The 17,767-nt window shown below is 47.2% G+C and overlaps 2 protein-coding genes and 1 non-coding gene across 4 annotated transcripts in view; 2 read left to right on the top strand and 1 right to left on the bottom strand.

Moving 5' to 3' along the window:
* Positions 1 to 17,767, bottom strand: part of XKR6 (XK related 6) — a 288,902-nt gene that overhangs the window by 101,592 nt on the left and 169,543 nt on the right. The window lies entirely within an intron of this gene.
* Positions 3,859 to 3,930, top strand: TRNAW-CCA. The gene has a single exon. It is a non-coding gene; the product is annotated as a tRNA-Trp (tRNA).
* LOC115598033 (gallinacin-10-like) lies at positions 15,509 to 16,327 on the top strand. Its single transcript, XM_030447185.1, has 2 exons — positions 15,509 to 15,645; positions 16,188 to 16,327. Exons 1-2 carry the CDS (start codon positions 15,588 to 15,590, stop codon positions 16,325 to 16,327), a joined length of 198 nt encoding a protein of 65 aa, XP_030303045.1. The 5' UTR covers positions 15,509 to 15,587.

Genomic DNA, 17,767 nt, shown 5'->3' with positions numbered 1-17,767 from the left:
TGTGTTTATAAACCATCATCTCAGTTTTTGTCCTTGTTTCATAGGGGAATGGTTTGGGTTGGAAAGGACCTTAAAGCTCATCCAGTTCCAACCCCCTGCATGGTCAGGGACACCTCCCACAGCCCAGGGTGCTCCAAGCCCCATCCAACCTGTGCTGAGACACTGCCAGGGATGGGGCAGCCACAGCTTCCCTGGGAAACCTGTTCCAGTGTTCCAGGGAAAAGACTGGAGTTGGACCTTGCTTGCACTGGTGGGATATTTTCCCTTCCTTGCAGCTCTCTCTGCCATTCCCAGCCAACCCAAGGTTGTGGCTGTGGCAGGACACCAGGAGCTGTGTGATTGGATTTAGCCCATGGGCTCTCTGCTCTTCACTCCATCCACCACCTCTCCTGCTTACATCCCCAAAGCCCACCTTAGCCTGTGCTGCAAGAGGGGATTTGGTCTTTTTCCTGGGTCACCATTGTCCCTGACCCTACAAATGACTCCATTCCACCCTGCAGGTTCATTCTCCAGCCTGGGCTTCTCTCTTCATCCAGGTTTTGATCACCTTCCCCTCATGTTGCTCCTTCCCCAGCAGAGCTAAACCCTTGCTGGGAGGTGCCTGGAGTGGTCCCCATGCAGAGGGCATCCCCACCACCCAGGCTGGGGTCCATGTGAAGGATTTATAGCCCTTCCCACTAACCTCATGGTGCCATGGCAGCACATCAGACTCCAGATCAGAAGGTTCTGTGTTCACTTGGGGTCAGCTTTGGAGCACCACTGGGACATCCTTTATATTGCCCCCCCTTTTCTGGGGGGGCTGCATGAAGGGAAGGGCTCTTCAAGGCTTTGGCCAGCCATAGAGGGGCACCTTGGGAACAGTCTGTGAGTGAAACACGATGCTCAGGGCTTTGCTTTTAGCCAGGCTGGAGGTTATGGATCATGATCAGAGAGGAGACCAAAGGAGGGAAGTATTCTGGAGGGTGTCTGCAGCAGGTGACCTCATCAAGATGCTGAAGGAAGTGATGTCTTCTATGGGAAAGTGCAAAAAATGTCATCACTGCATCATCAGTTGCTCCTGGGCAACCTGGGTTTATCTACTCTGATACTTGTGTGGAAAGCCACCACGAGGTGGTACTGTCAGCCCAGGGGATTTCTGGAGGGGGTCAAGGACAAGTGTTCAGTGTAGGATTACATCTGTCATGGAAACTGAGGGAGATTTCTGATGAGGGACACAAGAGGTTTTTTTCAAAAAGAGTAAAAAGGATGAGCTGGGGAGCTCTACTCTGGTCAGCCCCATCTCAGAGCCCACATGAAAACTATGGAAGAATTCCTGGAAGGATTCTATCCATTCATTTGTGTGTGGTCCTGATCTATGCCAGCCTGAATCTGTGTGTTCCTGCCTCCAGCTCCCAGTTTCTGCTGACCCCAGGACTCCATGACTCCTGAAAGTCATGCTCAGATGAAGGAAAGACATGAACATGACCAGAAAAAGTGATTACAGCACCAAAACCAGACCACTCCTGGCCACCATGATAGGTTTCTTTGAAGACATGACCTCCTCAGTGGTCCAGAAAACACCAAGGAACATCATTTGTCTTGATTATGATTTGGTCTCTGATGTGGGCTCCCAGACACATCCCTGCAGGACAGAGAGACCCAGCACCTAAACTGCTTCATAAGGTAAAGCAAAGTGGATGGACCATGAGGACAAGGGGGTTGTGGTCAGTGGTTGGCAGTGCTGCTGATGTTCTTCACTGCTTGATGTTGCATGGGATGTTCTTTGGTGTCTTTGTGATGGGTGCAGAGGATGCTCTGCAGACCAAAGGACACAAGGAGGCTGCCAGGGCTGGGAGTTGACAGGGGGACAAGGGCCAGTGGCTCAATGGACATCACACCTGACTGTGGGTTAGGAGATTGCAGGTTTGACTCCTGCCTGGCTCAACACTTTTATCCTGATGGCAGCTCCTTCTGCATGGATTTTCTCTCTCCTGACCATCCTTTGTCCTCCTCCTGCTCCCTCTGTGAAGTCCTTCCTTCTCCTGCCCATCATCCTTTTTTCCACACCTTCTCTAGAACTGGACACAGTACTCAAAGTGAGGTCATCCTATTTGTCCTGGTTTGGGCCAGGATAAAGGTGATTTTCTGTCTTGTACTTCTGCTTTCAGCTCAGTCTCTTGTCAGGAGCTGCACTTGCTGAAATGAACAGCAAGTTTCTCAGGCAGTGTCTGCTGCTGGGACTGATCCCACTCCATGGTTATAGTTACAGCTGGAGAATGGGCTGCAGAACCAAGGAACTGCTCAGCTCTGAGGAACATTTTGCCCTCCAGAAGGAGTAAGGAGGTCCCACCTGCAGCCCTCCTTTGAGGAGGAACAGACAAAGATGCCAGAATTGACCAAACAGAGTATTCCATCCCATACACCTCATACTCAGTATAAATTTGAGGGATCACAAGGGTCTTGGATCCCTTCCTGCTTCCCCTTCTTCACCTGTCCCTGTTTGCTTTTGCATCCTGGGAGGATTCCAGAGCCCTCTGCCTGTGCTCCTGATCCATGCCAGCCTGAATCTGTGTGTTCTCCATCCCTCCACCCCCACCTTGTGGCACAAGGGCAATATGTCTGCTCCTAGATCACAAGGTTGTGTACCTGAATCATGTTAAGGTCAGGCTTGGGAGAACCCAGCAGGGATGTGGTCAGTCTGTGCTTCCCATGGAGCTCATCACCATCATACCCAGGCACTGACAGAGAGCAGCAAGACCTATGCAGAGCCTCAAAGGTTGTTGGAGACCAGAGCACACAATGTCCAGAGTCTGCTGGGTCTGTCCAGATGACAGGGGAGAAGATCAGGAGGCATCTTCAATCTGCTGTGGATTTTTCTGGGATGTAGGGCTCAGTTCTGCCCATTTTGGAGTGCCCAGCTCTGCCTGAAAGTCAGGAAGAACTCATTCCATCCTGCAGGGCAAGAGGGTACAACAGCATTTTTGCCCTGCAGAAGGTCTGGGAGGACAGATGATGATGGGCAGGAGAAGTAAGATCCTCAGGGAGGGAGCAGGAGGAGCTGCCACCAGGATAAAAGTGTTGAGCCAGGCAGGAGTTGAACCTGCAGTCTCCTGATCCATAGTCAGGAGTGTTGTCCATTGCACCACTGTCTTTGTCCCCTTGTACCTCTCCTGCTTGCCAAGAGTGGTCTGGTTTTGGTGACTCTATGATCACTGTTCCCAGTAATTTTCACCTCCTCCCTTCATTTGCCCGTGGCTTTCAGGAGCATTTCTCCCACAGTCTGCTTGTGGTTGCTGAGATCATGAGGGTCAAACCCCTTCCCCTTCCCTTCCCCTTTCTCTCTTCCCTTCTGCCCTTCTTCACCTGTCCCTGTTTGTTTTGGCATCCTGGGAGGATTCCATCCCTTCCTCTGCCTGTGCTCCTGATCCATGCCAGCCTGAATCTGTGTGTTCCTGCCTCCAGCTCCCAACTGCTCCTGACCCCAGGATTCCAGCCTGGACTTTCCCAGGGCTGCCCTGCAGCCTTGGTGGTGATGTGAGAGTTATTGGGGGAAGGAGGGAGGAACGTGGGATCAATTTTCCTGTATATTTGCATAGATTTAATATTTTTTCCCTTTTTACCATTACTGTTCCATTAAAGCTGTGTAGTTTAGTTCCCAACCCATCAGTCTCTCTCCCTTATTCTCTCTCCTTTCTTTATCAGGGAGGGGGACTCATAGCGAGCATCTGGCATTTGGTTAATTGCTGGCCCAGCATTAAAGACAAGTGGCAAAGATGCTCCCAGCCCTTTGTTGGATGAACTGAAAGTCTCTTTCTCTCAAAGAGTCACCCGTGGCCATAAAATTTGGGGTGATATTTGGAAAAATCACCTCCCAGTCCTGACCTCGTGGCGCAATGGCAGCGCGTCTGACTCCAGATCAGAAGGCTGTGTGTTCAAATCACACCGGGGTCAGGGGGTTCCTTCTCCATGGGAAATCACAGAGATGGGGAACTGTGAATTTTTTTCCCCTCCCAACATGCCATAGCCCTGCTGGAGAGCAAGCAGATGGCTCACAGCACCACAGAATGGTTTGGGTTGGAAGGGACCTTAAAGCTCATCCAGTTTCAAAACCCTGCCATGGAGACACCTCCCACAGCCCAGGGTGCTCAAGGTCCCATCCAACTTGGCCTTCGTGGTTTCTGATGGTTCCTACTCCAATTCCTACTCTGAAACAAAGCCTTGGTTCCAACCTTGAAATATGAAGCTCAAAATGAAGATGGCTATATCAGGGGTAACCACATCCCAGCTGTATCAAAGTCACTATTTCTGACTTTTTAATATTAACCTCTTCCTCTGGTTAAACTGCAAAATACAAGGAGAAAGGAGACAGGCAGAAATTAAATTCTTTCAAGTCAAAAGGAGTCAGCTACACACAGTGGACCCATAGCAGAAATGAAGTACCCTTATCCCACATGTCCAGAAGCTCAGAACCTGATGGTTTCCAGCACAGCCTTTTAGATCACCTCTTCAATGTGTATCCACACTATGGCTCGTGGCCTGACTACAAAAAATCTACATATTTAGACAGATCTTTCCCCCCTTGCTGGACCAGGAGATTTAGATTATCTAGTCTAAGAAATTCCTTACAATGAGGGTGGTGAAACACTGGCCCAGATTGCTCAGGGAGATGGAGGATGGGAACATTCAAGGTCCGGGTTGGATGAGCAACCTGATCTAGCTGAAGATGTCCCTGCCCGCTGTAGAGGGATTGGACTAGATGACCTTTAAAGGTCCATTTCCACCCAAATGAATCTATGATGGGAGGTATCTGGCCAGTTTCAGCCTTCCCTCACCCTATGTTTACAAAGAAGAGAGGATTAGTGGACATCCCATCCACATCTGGGTATAGATTCTCTTGGTCCAAGTCTCCCTCCAGAAGGGCAGGAACATCTGATTCCAGATTAGGACTGCATCGTATTATTGTTAGGGTTGGAAAAGACCTCCAAGATCATTAAGGCAAACATCAAGACAGATGGCAGGAGAATTTGAGGAACCAAGGAGGGCAATTCCTAATATCCTGGAGGTATTTAAAAGAGATGTAGATGTTGTCTTGAGGGACCTGGCTTAATGGTGAACTTGGCAGTGTTGGGTTACTGGTTGGACTTGACAATCTTAAAGTCTTTTTTAAGCAAAATGAGTCTGTGCTTCAGGGTGTTTCCACTGTTCCTAACCCTGTGCAAGAAAAAAAGTGTAGCGGGAGGAGCCATTCTTGCTCCTGAAGCTCGACGAGCTGCTGGTCTCTTCCAGGACTCCATCCACCACACAGCGCTTCCAGGGTAGAAGTGTGGTGGGAAGAGCCTTTCCTGCTCCAGGGACTCGACGAGCTGCTGGCCTCTCCATGCCTCGCACCAGAGTGAGCTGAGCTCTGCCCTCTGGGTGTGTGTTCCACCTTTATTGGCCCCCTGGCCTAGCTCATGCCCAATAGGGGCCTGTCCTAATCAGGCACAGGTGGACTCACACCCACTCACTGGCAATTCGAGGCACCTGATTTATCTTATTTCTCTACAAAAAAGAAAAGAAAGAGAAAGAGAAAGAGAGAGAAGAGAAGAGAAGAGAAGAGAAGAGAAGAGAAGAGAAGAGAAGAGAAGAGAAGAGAAGAGAAGAGAAGAGAAGAGAAGAGAAGAGAAGAGAAGAGAAGAGAAGAGAAGAGAAGAGAAAAAGGAAAGGAAAGGAAAGGAAAGGAAAGGAAAGGAAAGGAAAGGAAAGGAAAGGAAAGGAAAGGAAAGGAAAGGAAAGGAAAGGAAAGGAAAGGAAAGGAAAGGAAAGGAAAGGGGAAAAAATGAAAAGAAAAGAAAAGAAAAGAAAAGAAAAGAAAAGAAAAGAAAAGAAAAGAAAAGAAAAGAAAAGAAAAGAGAAAAAGAAAAGAAGAAAAGAAGGCCTAGGAGAAGGTCCTTCTGTGAGTCCTGCTCTCACTTCCCTGATGAATGTAGACTTGTCCCAGATCTCTAAACCCCAGTTGTGTCATGGAAAGTTTAAACTGAAAGAGGGTAGATTTAGGTTAGATTTTAGGAAAAAGTTCTTCACCATGAGGGTAGCAAGATTCTGGAATAGGTTCCCTCCCTGGCTCCATCCCTGGCAGTGTCTCAGCCCAGGTTGGATGGGGCTTGGAGCACCCTGGGCTGTGGGAGGTGTCCCTGACCATGCAGGGGGTTGGATCTTGATGATCTTTAAGGTCCTTTCCAACCTAAGCAAGGAATTCTTCTTTGCCTGCCCTCCAGATGCTGCTGCCTCGCTGTTGGTTACCGTCCTTGGCTCTTCCAAAACCAAAGCCAGGAGAGCACCAGGAGGCAGGGGAGATGTCTCCTGACTGTGGACCAAATGAGCACCATGGTGACATGGGGAAAACACTCCAGATGGAATTTCTACCCACCAAACCCTCCTATGAGCTGAGTGCTTTAGGTGACATGGCTGTGACCACTGCTGACCCAGGGGCAAGGTTTAATCTTACAAGAATGATGACTGGTGAGGAGTATCATTCTGTCATGCTGCTGCTTAGAAATATTTTATTTCACTGCAGCCAATGGGAACTGTTTATAAATTGCATAAAATATGCCAAGCTTTACAATTACCCTCTCCCTTCAATGGTCTGAGCTTTTAAGACTTTTTAAAGTGAGTGTCTGGGCTTGGTGATGAGGTTTGATCAGAAGGAGAGTTCACCAGGCAGTAAAACTTGATGTGTCCCATGCAAGGGAGGTTACTTAATAACCACATTATTTCATAATCTTGAGACTCTTTGAATTTGTTTAACTAAAATACTCTGTCTTGCATAAGCAAGGACATATTTGAAGCTATATCAGATAGGGAGGGGTGAGGGAGGAAGGCTTAAAAATATTCAATTCAAGTGTAAATCCTTGTACCAAGCTCTTTCTCAGATGTATCTTCATTTCCCAAGGAAAATCCAGTTCTCAGAAAGCTGTGCTGAACCCTCTTGAGGTCTATTCTAACAAAACAATTTAATTTAAATATTGACATCCAATGAGCTTGACCAGAGGAGGACATGAAACCTGTGAGCACAAGCCCTGAGCTCACAGCACTACATTGGACCTAGCTCTGGATTTTCTGTGTCTGGTGAAAATATAATTATAGATATTTAAGTTTTGGGTTTTTTCCAGTGGGTAAGATTTTTTTTCTGGCTGTTTGAGCATCTGGGACAACGAGTCCCTGAGCTATGGTCTCTTCTTGCAGCATCCCATGGTTGCACTGGAAGCTGGAGTCTCATTTTCATCTCCATCCACACTGCTGACCTGGGGTTCAGTGTCTAAGCTGAGAACAAGGTCACATCTCCTTATTAGTGACCAAGGAAAGGACATTTGTGTTCTGCTGGGCCTTTTTTAAGGATAAAAATCCTCCTGTTTGGGGAGGGAGACTGACTCCTAAGCACTGGTCCCAATAGCAAGGTCTTCAGTCTGATTTCTCTTAGTGTCTGAACCACCCCTGAAGCTGCTGCTGGAGAAGTGGTGGAGTCTCTTAATACTCAGATCCCAAGCTTTGGGTCTCTTCTTTTTTCTGGTCTATCCTGTCCCTGGAGGGTCTCATATCCTTCTTTACATCTAAGGATCACCCCTACCTTGGTGCAGAGTGGGATGGAGGTGCCAAGGCTCCTGGTTATCCATCCCTATGGTAGCCTGGTCTTCAGTGTGTGGGTGAATTTTGGTAAATATCTTCAGCAATGACATGGAAAAAGAAGCAAATTATGAAACCTCCAGGTTTGCAGTTCTTATTTCAGCTATTTCAAAGCTGTCCTGGTTGCAAGGAATTGCATAAAATGGAGTGGGAAGGAAAAGAGATGACAGAAGTGTCTCAGTACACTACATCCAGGGGAAAAAAACCCAGACTGTCATCCTGGACTGGCAGTGACAACCCAGGAATGACATCTTGATGCTGCAGACAGCAAACTTGTTGACTTTGCTGCCATGGGACTCTGTGAAAGCAGATGGCACCAGCAAGGTCTAAAAGGTGTGGACATTGTTGGTCCAATAGGAAATTGCTCTGGTTTATAACACAAGTTCAGTTTTGCCCCAGCAGAGAACTGTTGGGGATTATTTCTTTCCCAATGTGTGTTTTAGTGACTGAAATCACTGATATCAGGAGGCAGAATGGGCTTTTAGATAGAACACTGAGATCTTTAAAATCAGACCATAAACCAGATGTGGTATGAGATGGATTATCAGCCAAGGTATCCACAAGAAAGACCATTTTGGGATTATTTCAGGGGAAAACAACCAATAAAAAGGCCTTAGGGCAATTTGTTTTATCTACTTCTGTTGCAATATCCAAAACTGAAAATGCACACACAGATTGGACCAAACCTCATCCCCCACACATACTCATGGTTGCACCTTTATCTTATTCATATGAGAAGGAAATCATGGTTGAGCTGTTAGAGCAAGTCCAGAGGAGGCCACAAAGGTGATCAGAGAGCTGGAACTGCTCTGTTCTGGATCCAAGCTGAGAGAGATGGGGTTGTTCAGCTTGGAGGAGAGAAGGCTCTGGGGAGAGCTTATAGTGACCTTCCAGTACCTGAAAAAAGCTCCAGGAAAGTTGGGGAGGGACTTTGGACAAGGGTTTGGAGTGATGGGATGAGAGGGAACTGTTTTAAGATGGAAAAGGGGAGACTGAGATGAGATCTTAGGAAGAAATTCTTTGCTATGTGGGTGCTGAGCCCCTGGCCCAGGTTTCCCAGAGAAGCTGTGACTGTCCATCCCTGGCAGTGTCTCAGCCCAGGTTGGATGGGGCTTGGAGCATCCTGGGCTGTGGGAGGTGTCCCTGACCATGGCAGGGGTTGGATCTGGATGGTCTTTAAAGTCCCTTCCAACCCAAAACAATTTAGGATTCTATGTTTAACAAGACATGGAGAGTTGCCTGGAAATATCTCACTGTTCCATCTGAGTAACATTAAATCACCCACCTGAAAGAGCTGGGAGACCTGGCAGACTTTCTTATCTGGAGATTATCACTGCAATTTTCTTGGGTGCCTGGTGTCACAGCTGAGTTGTTCTTTTTACAAGGTTTGTGCCAGTGGAAGATGAACAACTATTTCTCAGTCTTCTGTACATAGAAAATCAACCAGATTTTCTTTCCTTTGTATGATTTTTTTTTCTCTGGGATTCTGTCACTCACAAACAAGCAGAAGTTGTGGGTACCTATACACAAATAACTCCAGATGATGACAGAATCACAGAATCATTGAGGCTGGAAAGGACCTCTGAGTGCATCCAGTCCAACCTATGACCCAACACCACCACATCAGCCAGACCATGAGTGCCACATCAGCCTTTCCTTAAACACCTCCAGGAATGGGGACTCCATCACTTCCCTGGGCACTCCATTCCAATGCCTGATAACCCTCTCCATGAGGAAGTGTTTCCTGATATCCAACCTAAACCTCCCCTGGGGCAGCTTTAGTCAATGCCCTCTTCTCCTGTCACCCATTGCCTGGGAGAAGAGCCCGACCCCCACCTGACTACAACCTCCTTTCAGGGAGTTGTAGAGGGTGATGAGGTCTCCTCTGAGTCTCCTCTAAACACCCCCAACTCCCTCAGCCTCTCCGTAGAAGACTTTCCCTCTATTCCTTTCACCCACCCTGTGACAGAGCAGCCCAGAGGGCTCTGCCTGGCAGGTCCTAACTAAAGAGAAATGATCCATGGGACTTGCCTGTGAATAAGTGACACATTTTTGTAGTGATAGGTTAAACTTATTACATGTTCAGAAAATCGCAGAGTAATATCTTGCTGTGGATTGGAAGGGACCTTAAAGATCATGGAATGGTTTGTTTCCAGCCCCCTGCATGGTCAGGGACACCTCCCCCAGCCCAGGGTGCTCCAAGCCCCATCCAACCTGGGCTGAGACACTGCCAGGGATGGGGCAGCCACAGCTTCTCTGGGCAACCTGGGCAACCAGGGGCTCAGCACCCTCACAGCAAAAAATTCTTTCTCACATTTCATCTCAATCTCCCCTCTTGCAGCTTGAATTTCTCCCCCCTCATCCTGTCCTTCCATTCCCTTGTCCCAAGTCCCTCCCCAGCTTTCCTGGAGCCCCTTCAGGCACTGGAAGGTGCTCTAAGGTCTCCCTGGAGCCTTCTCTTCTCCAGGCTGAACACCCCCAACTCTCTCAGCCTGGCTCCAGAGCAGAGCTGCTCCAACCTTTGGGTCATAATTCCTATTTCCTTACCAAGTCTGAGCCTTTACTTGTGATTTTTGTACCAACTCCCACTAAACCATTCCCAGTGCCTCTCTGCAGGGTCGGAGATGAAGCTGCAGGGTGGGTGAAATTGTGTTTTACACCCCCAGCAAAGCCCTGGGCATGAAAACTCTACTGAGGACCCTCAAGAAATGCAGCCCTGAGTTCTTCTAGCAAGACTTGGCCTTTCCAAAGGTCATTTTCCTGGCAGTGTTTGGCTCATTACCCAGGAGGAATCCCATCCTAGGAGGGGGAGGTGGAAGTGCAGCTATTAAATACCTGGTTTCCCAGCCAAGTCATGGGTGGGGGAGTGGGAGCTCTCAACCATGGGTGGCTCTGGGGAGACCTTCATGCAGAAAGCTGGAAGTCATCCTGCTGTGGGGTTGGGTCCCTGAAAAAGACTTTGAGTATTTTGTCATTTTTGACATAACGTCAAAGCAAAAAAAACCCAAAACCCCAAAAAAACCTGTGTGGGTTTTTTCCCCATTTCATCTTTTGAAAATCAGCAAGCTGATTGGGTGAAAATTGGCTTGTGCCCTATGAGTGTGTCTGTGAGAATTCAAAAATGAACAATTCCATGGATCTTTCTGCCTTTCAAGGGACTCTTTCAGCCTGGCCTCTGTTGGTCCTTCAGAATCAGTCCTATTCCAAAATAAGATTGGACCAAACCTCATCCCCCATGGAGCTGGGGGGAAACACCATCTGCAGCTGGGCAGAGGCAGGGATCAGATTTATGTGGTGTTCCCAGATGCTCACCTGATGGATCCTTATCTGTCCTGATTCTCCAGGAGGTATTGAAGGGATATGGAGACTGAGGGAATTGGGAATATTTAGAGAAAAGGAGGCTGAAAGGAGACATTGTTTCTCAATACAGCTCCCTTAAAGGAGGTTGTAGGGAGGAGGGTGAGATCTTCTTTCAAGTGAACATTGGTAGGAGCAGAGGAAATGGCCTGAAGTTGCACCAGGGGAGGTTTTGTGTAGACTTGAGGAAGAAACTCTTTAAGTGAGAGAGTAGTCAGGCATTGGAATGGGATGCCCAGGGAAGTGGTGGAGTCACCATCCCTGGAAGTGCTTAAAACCCCATGGAGATGAGGCACTTCAGGACATTCTCCAGTGGGTGATACAGATATTGATACCAATATTTTATTTGGGGGAGGGGTGTGGGTGTTGACAGTTGGGGGTAGTGATCTTAGAGGTCTTTTCCCACTGTGACAATTCTGTGTGGTTCTGTGACAGAGAAAAGTATATGAAGGAGATGCTGAGGGTCTTGTCTGACCTCTAAGAAATAGCATGGTCATTTCATAGTGTTTTCAACTCAGAAAGGCCACAGTTGCATCAAGAAATTCAACTGAAACTGGGAAGAAAACCCTTTTCTCTTTAACTAGAAACTGAGAAGAAAACCTTTTGGTGATGAAGTGTGCCCAGTTGGCCAAGAAGGCCAATGGCATCCTGGGCTGTGTCAGGAACAGCGTGGCCAGCAGGTCCAGGGAAGGGATTCTGCCCCTGTGCTCAGCCCTGGGGAGGCCACAGCTTGAGTCCTGTGTCCAGTTCTGGGCCCCTCAGCTCAGGAAGGAGATTGAGGTGCTGGAGCAGGTCCAGAGAAGAGCAAGGAGGCTGTGAAGGGATCCAGCAGAATTGCTGTGAGGAAGGGCTGAGGGAGCTGGGGGTGTTGAGGCTGGAGAAGAGGAGGCTCAGGGGAGACCTCATCACTCTCTCCAACTCCCTGAAAGGAGGTTGGAGCCAGGGGGGGGTTGGGCTCTTTTCCCAGACAACTCTCAGCAAAACAAGAGGGCAGGGTCTCAAGTTGTGCCAGGGGAGGGTTAGGTTGGATATTAGAAAGAATTTCTTAACAGACATTTCTGATCAGACATTGGAATGGGCTGCCCAGGGAAGTAGTGGATTCTCCATCCCTGGAGATCTTTCAAAAGAGACTGGATGTGGCACTCAGTGCCATGGGCTGGGAACCACAGGGGGAGTGGATCAAGGGTTGGACTTGATGATCTCTGAGGTCCCTTCCAACCCAGCCAATTCTATGATTCTATGAAGGCACTTTGTCCCCAGCCAGGCACTGCCCCTTCCCTTTCCATTCCCAGAATTTGTAGCCCGCTGGGTGGTAGGATACAAATCCCACCCACACCTTCCACCCACACACCATGTGTGATGCAAGGCACTGATTAGCTCACTGGAAATTGATTATGTGCTTGATTACCTTAGGGTTTATGTAACCAGGCTGGGATAGTGGCCTCAGAAGATGTGAGCTGCTCTCGAGAAAGGTGGAAATGAAGTTACTGAGTAAATTGAAGTAACTTGGGATTTATTATGAGAGTCCTCAGGGTGGTTTGTTTTTGTTGTTCTTTAAAGGATTTTGTTTAAAGTTATCTCTTATAACTCTATGGACATTTTTACTTTGTTAGTGTTGCCCCTCACTGTGTCTCATCTATCATAGAATCCCAGAATCTCAGGTTGGAAGAGACCTCAAGGATCATCTGGTCCAATACTTCTAATATTGTTTATCTGAGATGTCTCAGCATCCCCTCAAGCTGAGACTTCAAACTTTCCCAAGTGGGGGAATCCACCACTTCTGGGAGACCATTCCAATCTCTGGCTGTCCTCAGAGTGAAAAATTTCCCTCTTGTGTCCAATGGGAAACTCCCCAGGAGCAACTTGTGCCCATTGCCCCTTGGCTTGTCCATGGGACTCCTTGTCCATAGGGAGTCTCCATCTGCTTTTTAGCCCTCTTTAAGTACTGGAACATGGCCACAAGGTCTCCCCTGAGCCTTCTCTTCTCAAGGCTGAACAGACCCAGTTTTCTCAGCCTCTCCTCACAGGGCAGGTGTTCCATTCTCTGCTCATCCTCATGGTTCTTCTCTGGACCCTCTCCAGCCTGTCTGCATCCTTTTTGTAGAGCAGGGACCAAAACTGAGCTATCTAAGTCGAGATCTGCAATGACTGACTTCTAGATGTCACTCATAAGCACCTAATCACTGTGGCCTCCTCTGGTGACAGTGGCACCCAAGCAGGGACAGGCACAGTGAGGAAACCCAATGCAACTGCAAACTTGGATCAGGACATTGATCTGTGTAGAGGAGAATTGTCTAAATCCCAGATCAGTTGCAGCAGATGAATGGTTGCTGGCAGCCAGGAAATGAGGAGCTGAAAAAAGCTGAACATGGGTAGGGGAAGGGAGGAGCTGCTGGAGAACCTTGTCAAAAGCCCATTTGCAATTTGAGCAAAATCAGACAAATCTGAATAACTCTAATAAAATTATGAGAGGTTTGGGGTTGTTCAGACTGGAGAAGAGAAGATTCCTTAAGAAAAAACTTTAACCTTCTTAAGAAAGAGGATCTTTAAGTCCCCTTCCAACCCAAACCATCCTTCCACGATTCCCACATGTCAGTGGATTGCTTTATGCCCCTCCCCATGGGCTAAATGAGTGAACAAAGCTCAAAGCAAAGAACATCAGGCACATTTTATCTCTGCTCTTCCACCCCTGGAAGTGCTGAAAGCCAGGTTGGATGAGGCTTGGAGCAGCCTGCCCTGGTGGGAGATGTCCCTGCCCATGGAAGGGGGTTGGAACTGGATGAGCTCTAAGGTCCCTTCCAACCTAAATCATTCTGTAACTCTTTGATTCTATGATTCTCCTCCAGTGAGTTGTCAGTAGGACACCCCAACAGAGAGACCTGCAGCATGATCCAGGTTGCTCCAAGCCCCATCCAACCTGGGCTGAGACACTGCCAGGGATGGGGCAGAAAAGAGAGGAAAGAAAAGAGGGGGCAGAAAAGAGAGAAGTGAGAAATCAGCTCTCCTCTCCAGTAGAAATGGGGAAAGCTGGAGAGTTGCTGGGGAAAAAAAATAAATTGCAAGGCAAGGCTACAAAAAAGAGGACATTATGGAGTACTTGGCATTTCTTGGTTAATTAGGTTTTATGGGCAGCAGAGGAGGGAAATCAGTGTTTATGTTACTGCTCTTGGCTGCATAACTCTTAAATAACTCACCTTGCTGCTCCCTTCTCAGCTGCTTTAAGCTTGCCCATTAGTATGGAAATTAAAGATAAACAATGGTCATGTTTTCATCCTAGAAATAATTCTTAGAACAAAAAATGCCATTAAGTCTGAGTTAAATATAATAAAAGGGGTAATAAGGAAGCAAACTGCTGAACCAGAATGCCAGAGCCCAGAGATTAAGCTGCTTATTGTGTGTGATGGTGTTTGGACAAAGGCAGGATTGCTGGGGGTGGAGAGGAAAATTTATAGCCATGGGGATCATGTTCTTAAGTGAAAATGTTGCATTTTGAGGCCATTCTTCCAACCTTTTTGGGGAACCAAAAGGAGGTGCTCTCTACAGCTACTTGAAAGAAGGTGGGTGCTGACCTCTTCTTTCCAGTAAATGATAGGACCAGAGGAAATGGCCTGAAGTTGCACAAGGGGAGGTTTAGACCAGAAGAATTTCTTTAATAAAAGAGTAGTTAGGAGTTGGAAGAGGCTGTCCTGGGAGGTGGTGGAATCATCATCCTTGGAGGTATTTAAAAACCATATAGATGAGGCATTTCAGGACATGCTCTGGTGGGTATGGTGATACGGATAGCAAGACATAGATCTTATTTATTTTATTGGAGGGGGTGAGGGATGTTGGCAGTGGGATGTGGTGATCTTAAGAGGTCTTTCCCAACTGTGACAATTCTGTAATTCTGTGATGTCTGGTAAGGTAAATAAAGTCATCCAGAAGTCATCAAAACAGAATAATCTTGTTCTGTTCAGATGTCAAAACCACAAAGCTCCCAAGGTGGGATATGAGAGACCTTTGTGTCAACCCTCTGCAGTGACTGAGAGTGTCCTGAAATCTGTTTAAAAAGTGACAAAGCAGCTTTGCATCATCTCAGATCTTTCCCAATGCTTTGACATCATCTGTCTGCTGGCAGTGATGGAGAGACTGAGACAAAACGTTATGTGACTTCTCAGTGAGTGACAGACCCAAGGTCAACACTGGGACCAGACTGCACCAGTGGCTGACTCCCAAACCTTCTTCCTGACCTACATCCATCCCTGTGTTAGAAATGGGTCTGCAAAACCCATGAGAATTGGAGCAGCTTGGTGGGGCTTGGCCAATGGTCACGTTATACACTTGACTGGGTCAGTGGAAATTCACCCCTGGGGATTGCAACATCTTGGGTGCACATTTCATTGCACCCTCTGATAAGGGGGGCATAACCATTCCACTTTCCAGGAGGTTGGTTGCAGTTACACATTGACAAACCACTCAGCTGTCAAACTTGCACAATCCCCCAGGCCCTATAAATATCAGGTACATTTCCCAGCCTCAAAAAAACTTCACCTTCCATCAGGCTGTTGGGTTCTTTGCAGGAGCACACAGCCCACAACTGACTGGCAACCATGAGGATCCTCTACCTGCTCCTTGCTGTTGTCTTCCTCCTCTTCCAGGCTGCTCCAGGTAAGAAGCAAAGTAAATCCTACAAAGAATGAAAGGGCTTGTTAGAAAAAGTGGGGGCACAGGAGGGAAAAAGAAGCCATCAACTTGGCAGGCAATATTTGATGCTGTTGGGGTGCTGCTATGGAGTGTATGGGATGGAGAACATGATAGCTCATAATGGCACATTTTCTAAAAAAGCAACATTTAGGATCACAAAATGATAGAATGGGTTGGGTTGGAAGGGAACTTAAAGATCATCAAGATCCAACTCCCCTGCATGGGCAGGGACACCTCCCACAGCCCAGGGTGCTCCAAGCCCCATCCAATCTGGGCTGAGACACTGCCAGGGATGGGGCAGCCACAGCTTCTCTGGGAAACCTGGGCCAGGGGCTCACCATCCTCACAGCAAGGAATTTTTTCCTAAGATCCCATCTCCATCTCCCCTTACAGTTTTAAAGTGCAAACCCACACCCTAACACAATTTCCTCCACGCTTTATTGTAGATTTATCTTTCATCATTTTAGACCCAAACCTGACATTTTAACATCTTCCCTTTCCCACAGGCTCTGCAGATCCTTTTCCTTTTGCTGACACTGCAGAGTGCAAGAGTCAGGGGAATTTCTGCCGTGTTGGCTTGTGCCCACCAACCTTCACTGTCTCGGGGCCGTGCCACGGGGGGCTGCTGAAATGCTGTTCCAAGTAAGTGCTACAGGACTGAAGAACATCAAAGGGTGGTTTTGTCCTCCCTTCTGATCTACTGTTTCTTTGAATAATGTGCATTATTCCGTGGGGTTTGCAGGGCAGCCACCTGTGACAAAGTCCAGGTGGAGGAGGAACCTGTGTCCATTGTAGATGTGTGGTTAGGGAGAAAATTAATTTTGATGGAAGTCATCATAGAAAACCAGCATGGTTTGGGTTGGAAAAGACTTTTAAGGTCATCAAGTCCAACTTGAAGTTAAACCAGCACTGCCAAGGCCTCCATCAAACCATGGCCCTCAGCACCACATCTATATGGCCTTGAAATCCCTCCAGAGATGGGGACTCCACCACTGTCCTGGGCAGCCTGGGCCAGGACCTGACAACCCTTTCAGTAAAAAAATTATGTATGAAAGTAAAAGTTCAGGAGAGTCACATTTCTCAGAATTGAGAATTTTTTGCTTTACTTGAAAATTTGATGGGGGAACAAAAAGAAGTTTTTCAATAAATTATTAGGAAAATATTTCACAGTATTTTAACCCATCAGAGGAAACAATGTACCCTCCCTCTGTGTCTTTTTGGGGTTTTTATTCCTTTGCAAAATGACCTAGAAAACAGACTTTTAAAGGGGAAAAAATGTTCAAAGAGCTCTGCTTCTCCATCCTTTATCCCACCACTCTGCAGGCCATAGGAAGGTCAATAAGAGCAAGGTTGCTATTGGATCATAGAATCACAGAATGGTTTGGGTTGGAAGGGTCCTTAAAGATCATCAAGATCTTTATGATCTTAGGATCTTATGATCTTTAGATCATCAAGATCCAAATGCCACCTTGGCATGGGCAGGCAAATCTCCCACTAGATGAGGTTGCACAAGGCTTCATCCAAGCTGGAATTCATCCAACCTGGACAACTGGCTGAGAATTTAATTTTTGACTTCAGAGACCACTTTCTAATAATGTCTGGAGTTCTCCTGGTGGCAAGATGTTTAATTTCCTTGAGGTTTTGAACATGCTTTTGAAAAATGGACTTTAGCTTAGGATAAAACATACTCCTCAGGCATTTAATGCTTACAACAGTTTTTGTCCCACTGATGGCCAAGTGATGCTCAGTGCCATCTGCAGTGATTATCACATACACTGAATCCAGTGGCAAATTAGGAGAGAATCCTGGATCTTCTGATGAAAAGGACAGGTGTGATGACATCATTCATCCCAGCAAGAGATGTTCAGGCAGATCCTTGGCCATTGAGATAACAGGATATAACCTGGTTCAAAATAAAGAGAGGGTGTTGATCTGTGTATTTTTAATTTTCCAGAACTCCTTATTCTGTTAATTAGAGAATTTTCAGGGTTTAAATGCTTCCAGAAACTGAAGTGTGATGAGATGGGTCCAGGTAAAAAAGGTTTCATAGCATTTGTTCAGCACCTGGGGATCCTCAGCCAGACAA

Source organism: Calypte anna, chromosome 3 (genome assembly GCF_003957555.1).
Source record: "Calypte anna isolate BGI_N300 chromosome 3, bCalAnn1_v1.p, whole genome shotgun sequence".
Lineage (NCBI taxonomy): Eukaryota > Metazoa > Chordata > Aves > Apodiformes > Trochilidae > Calypte > Calypte anna.
Note: the sequence above shows the minus strand (reverse complement) of the source record. Positions and strands in the feature narration are given on the sequence as shown.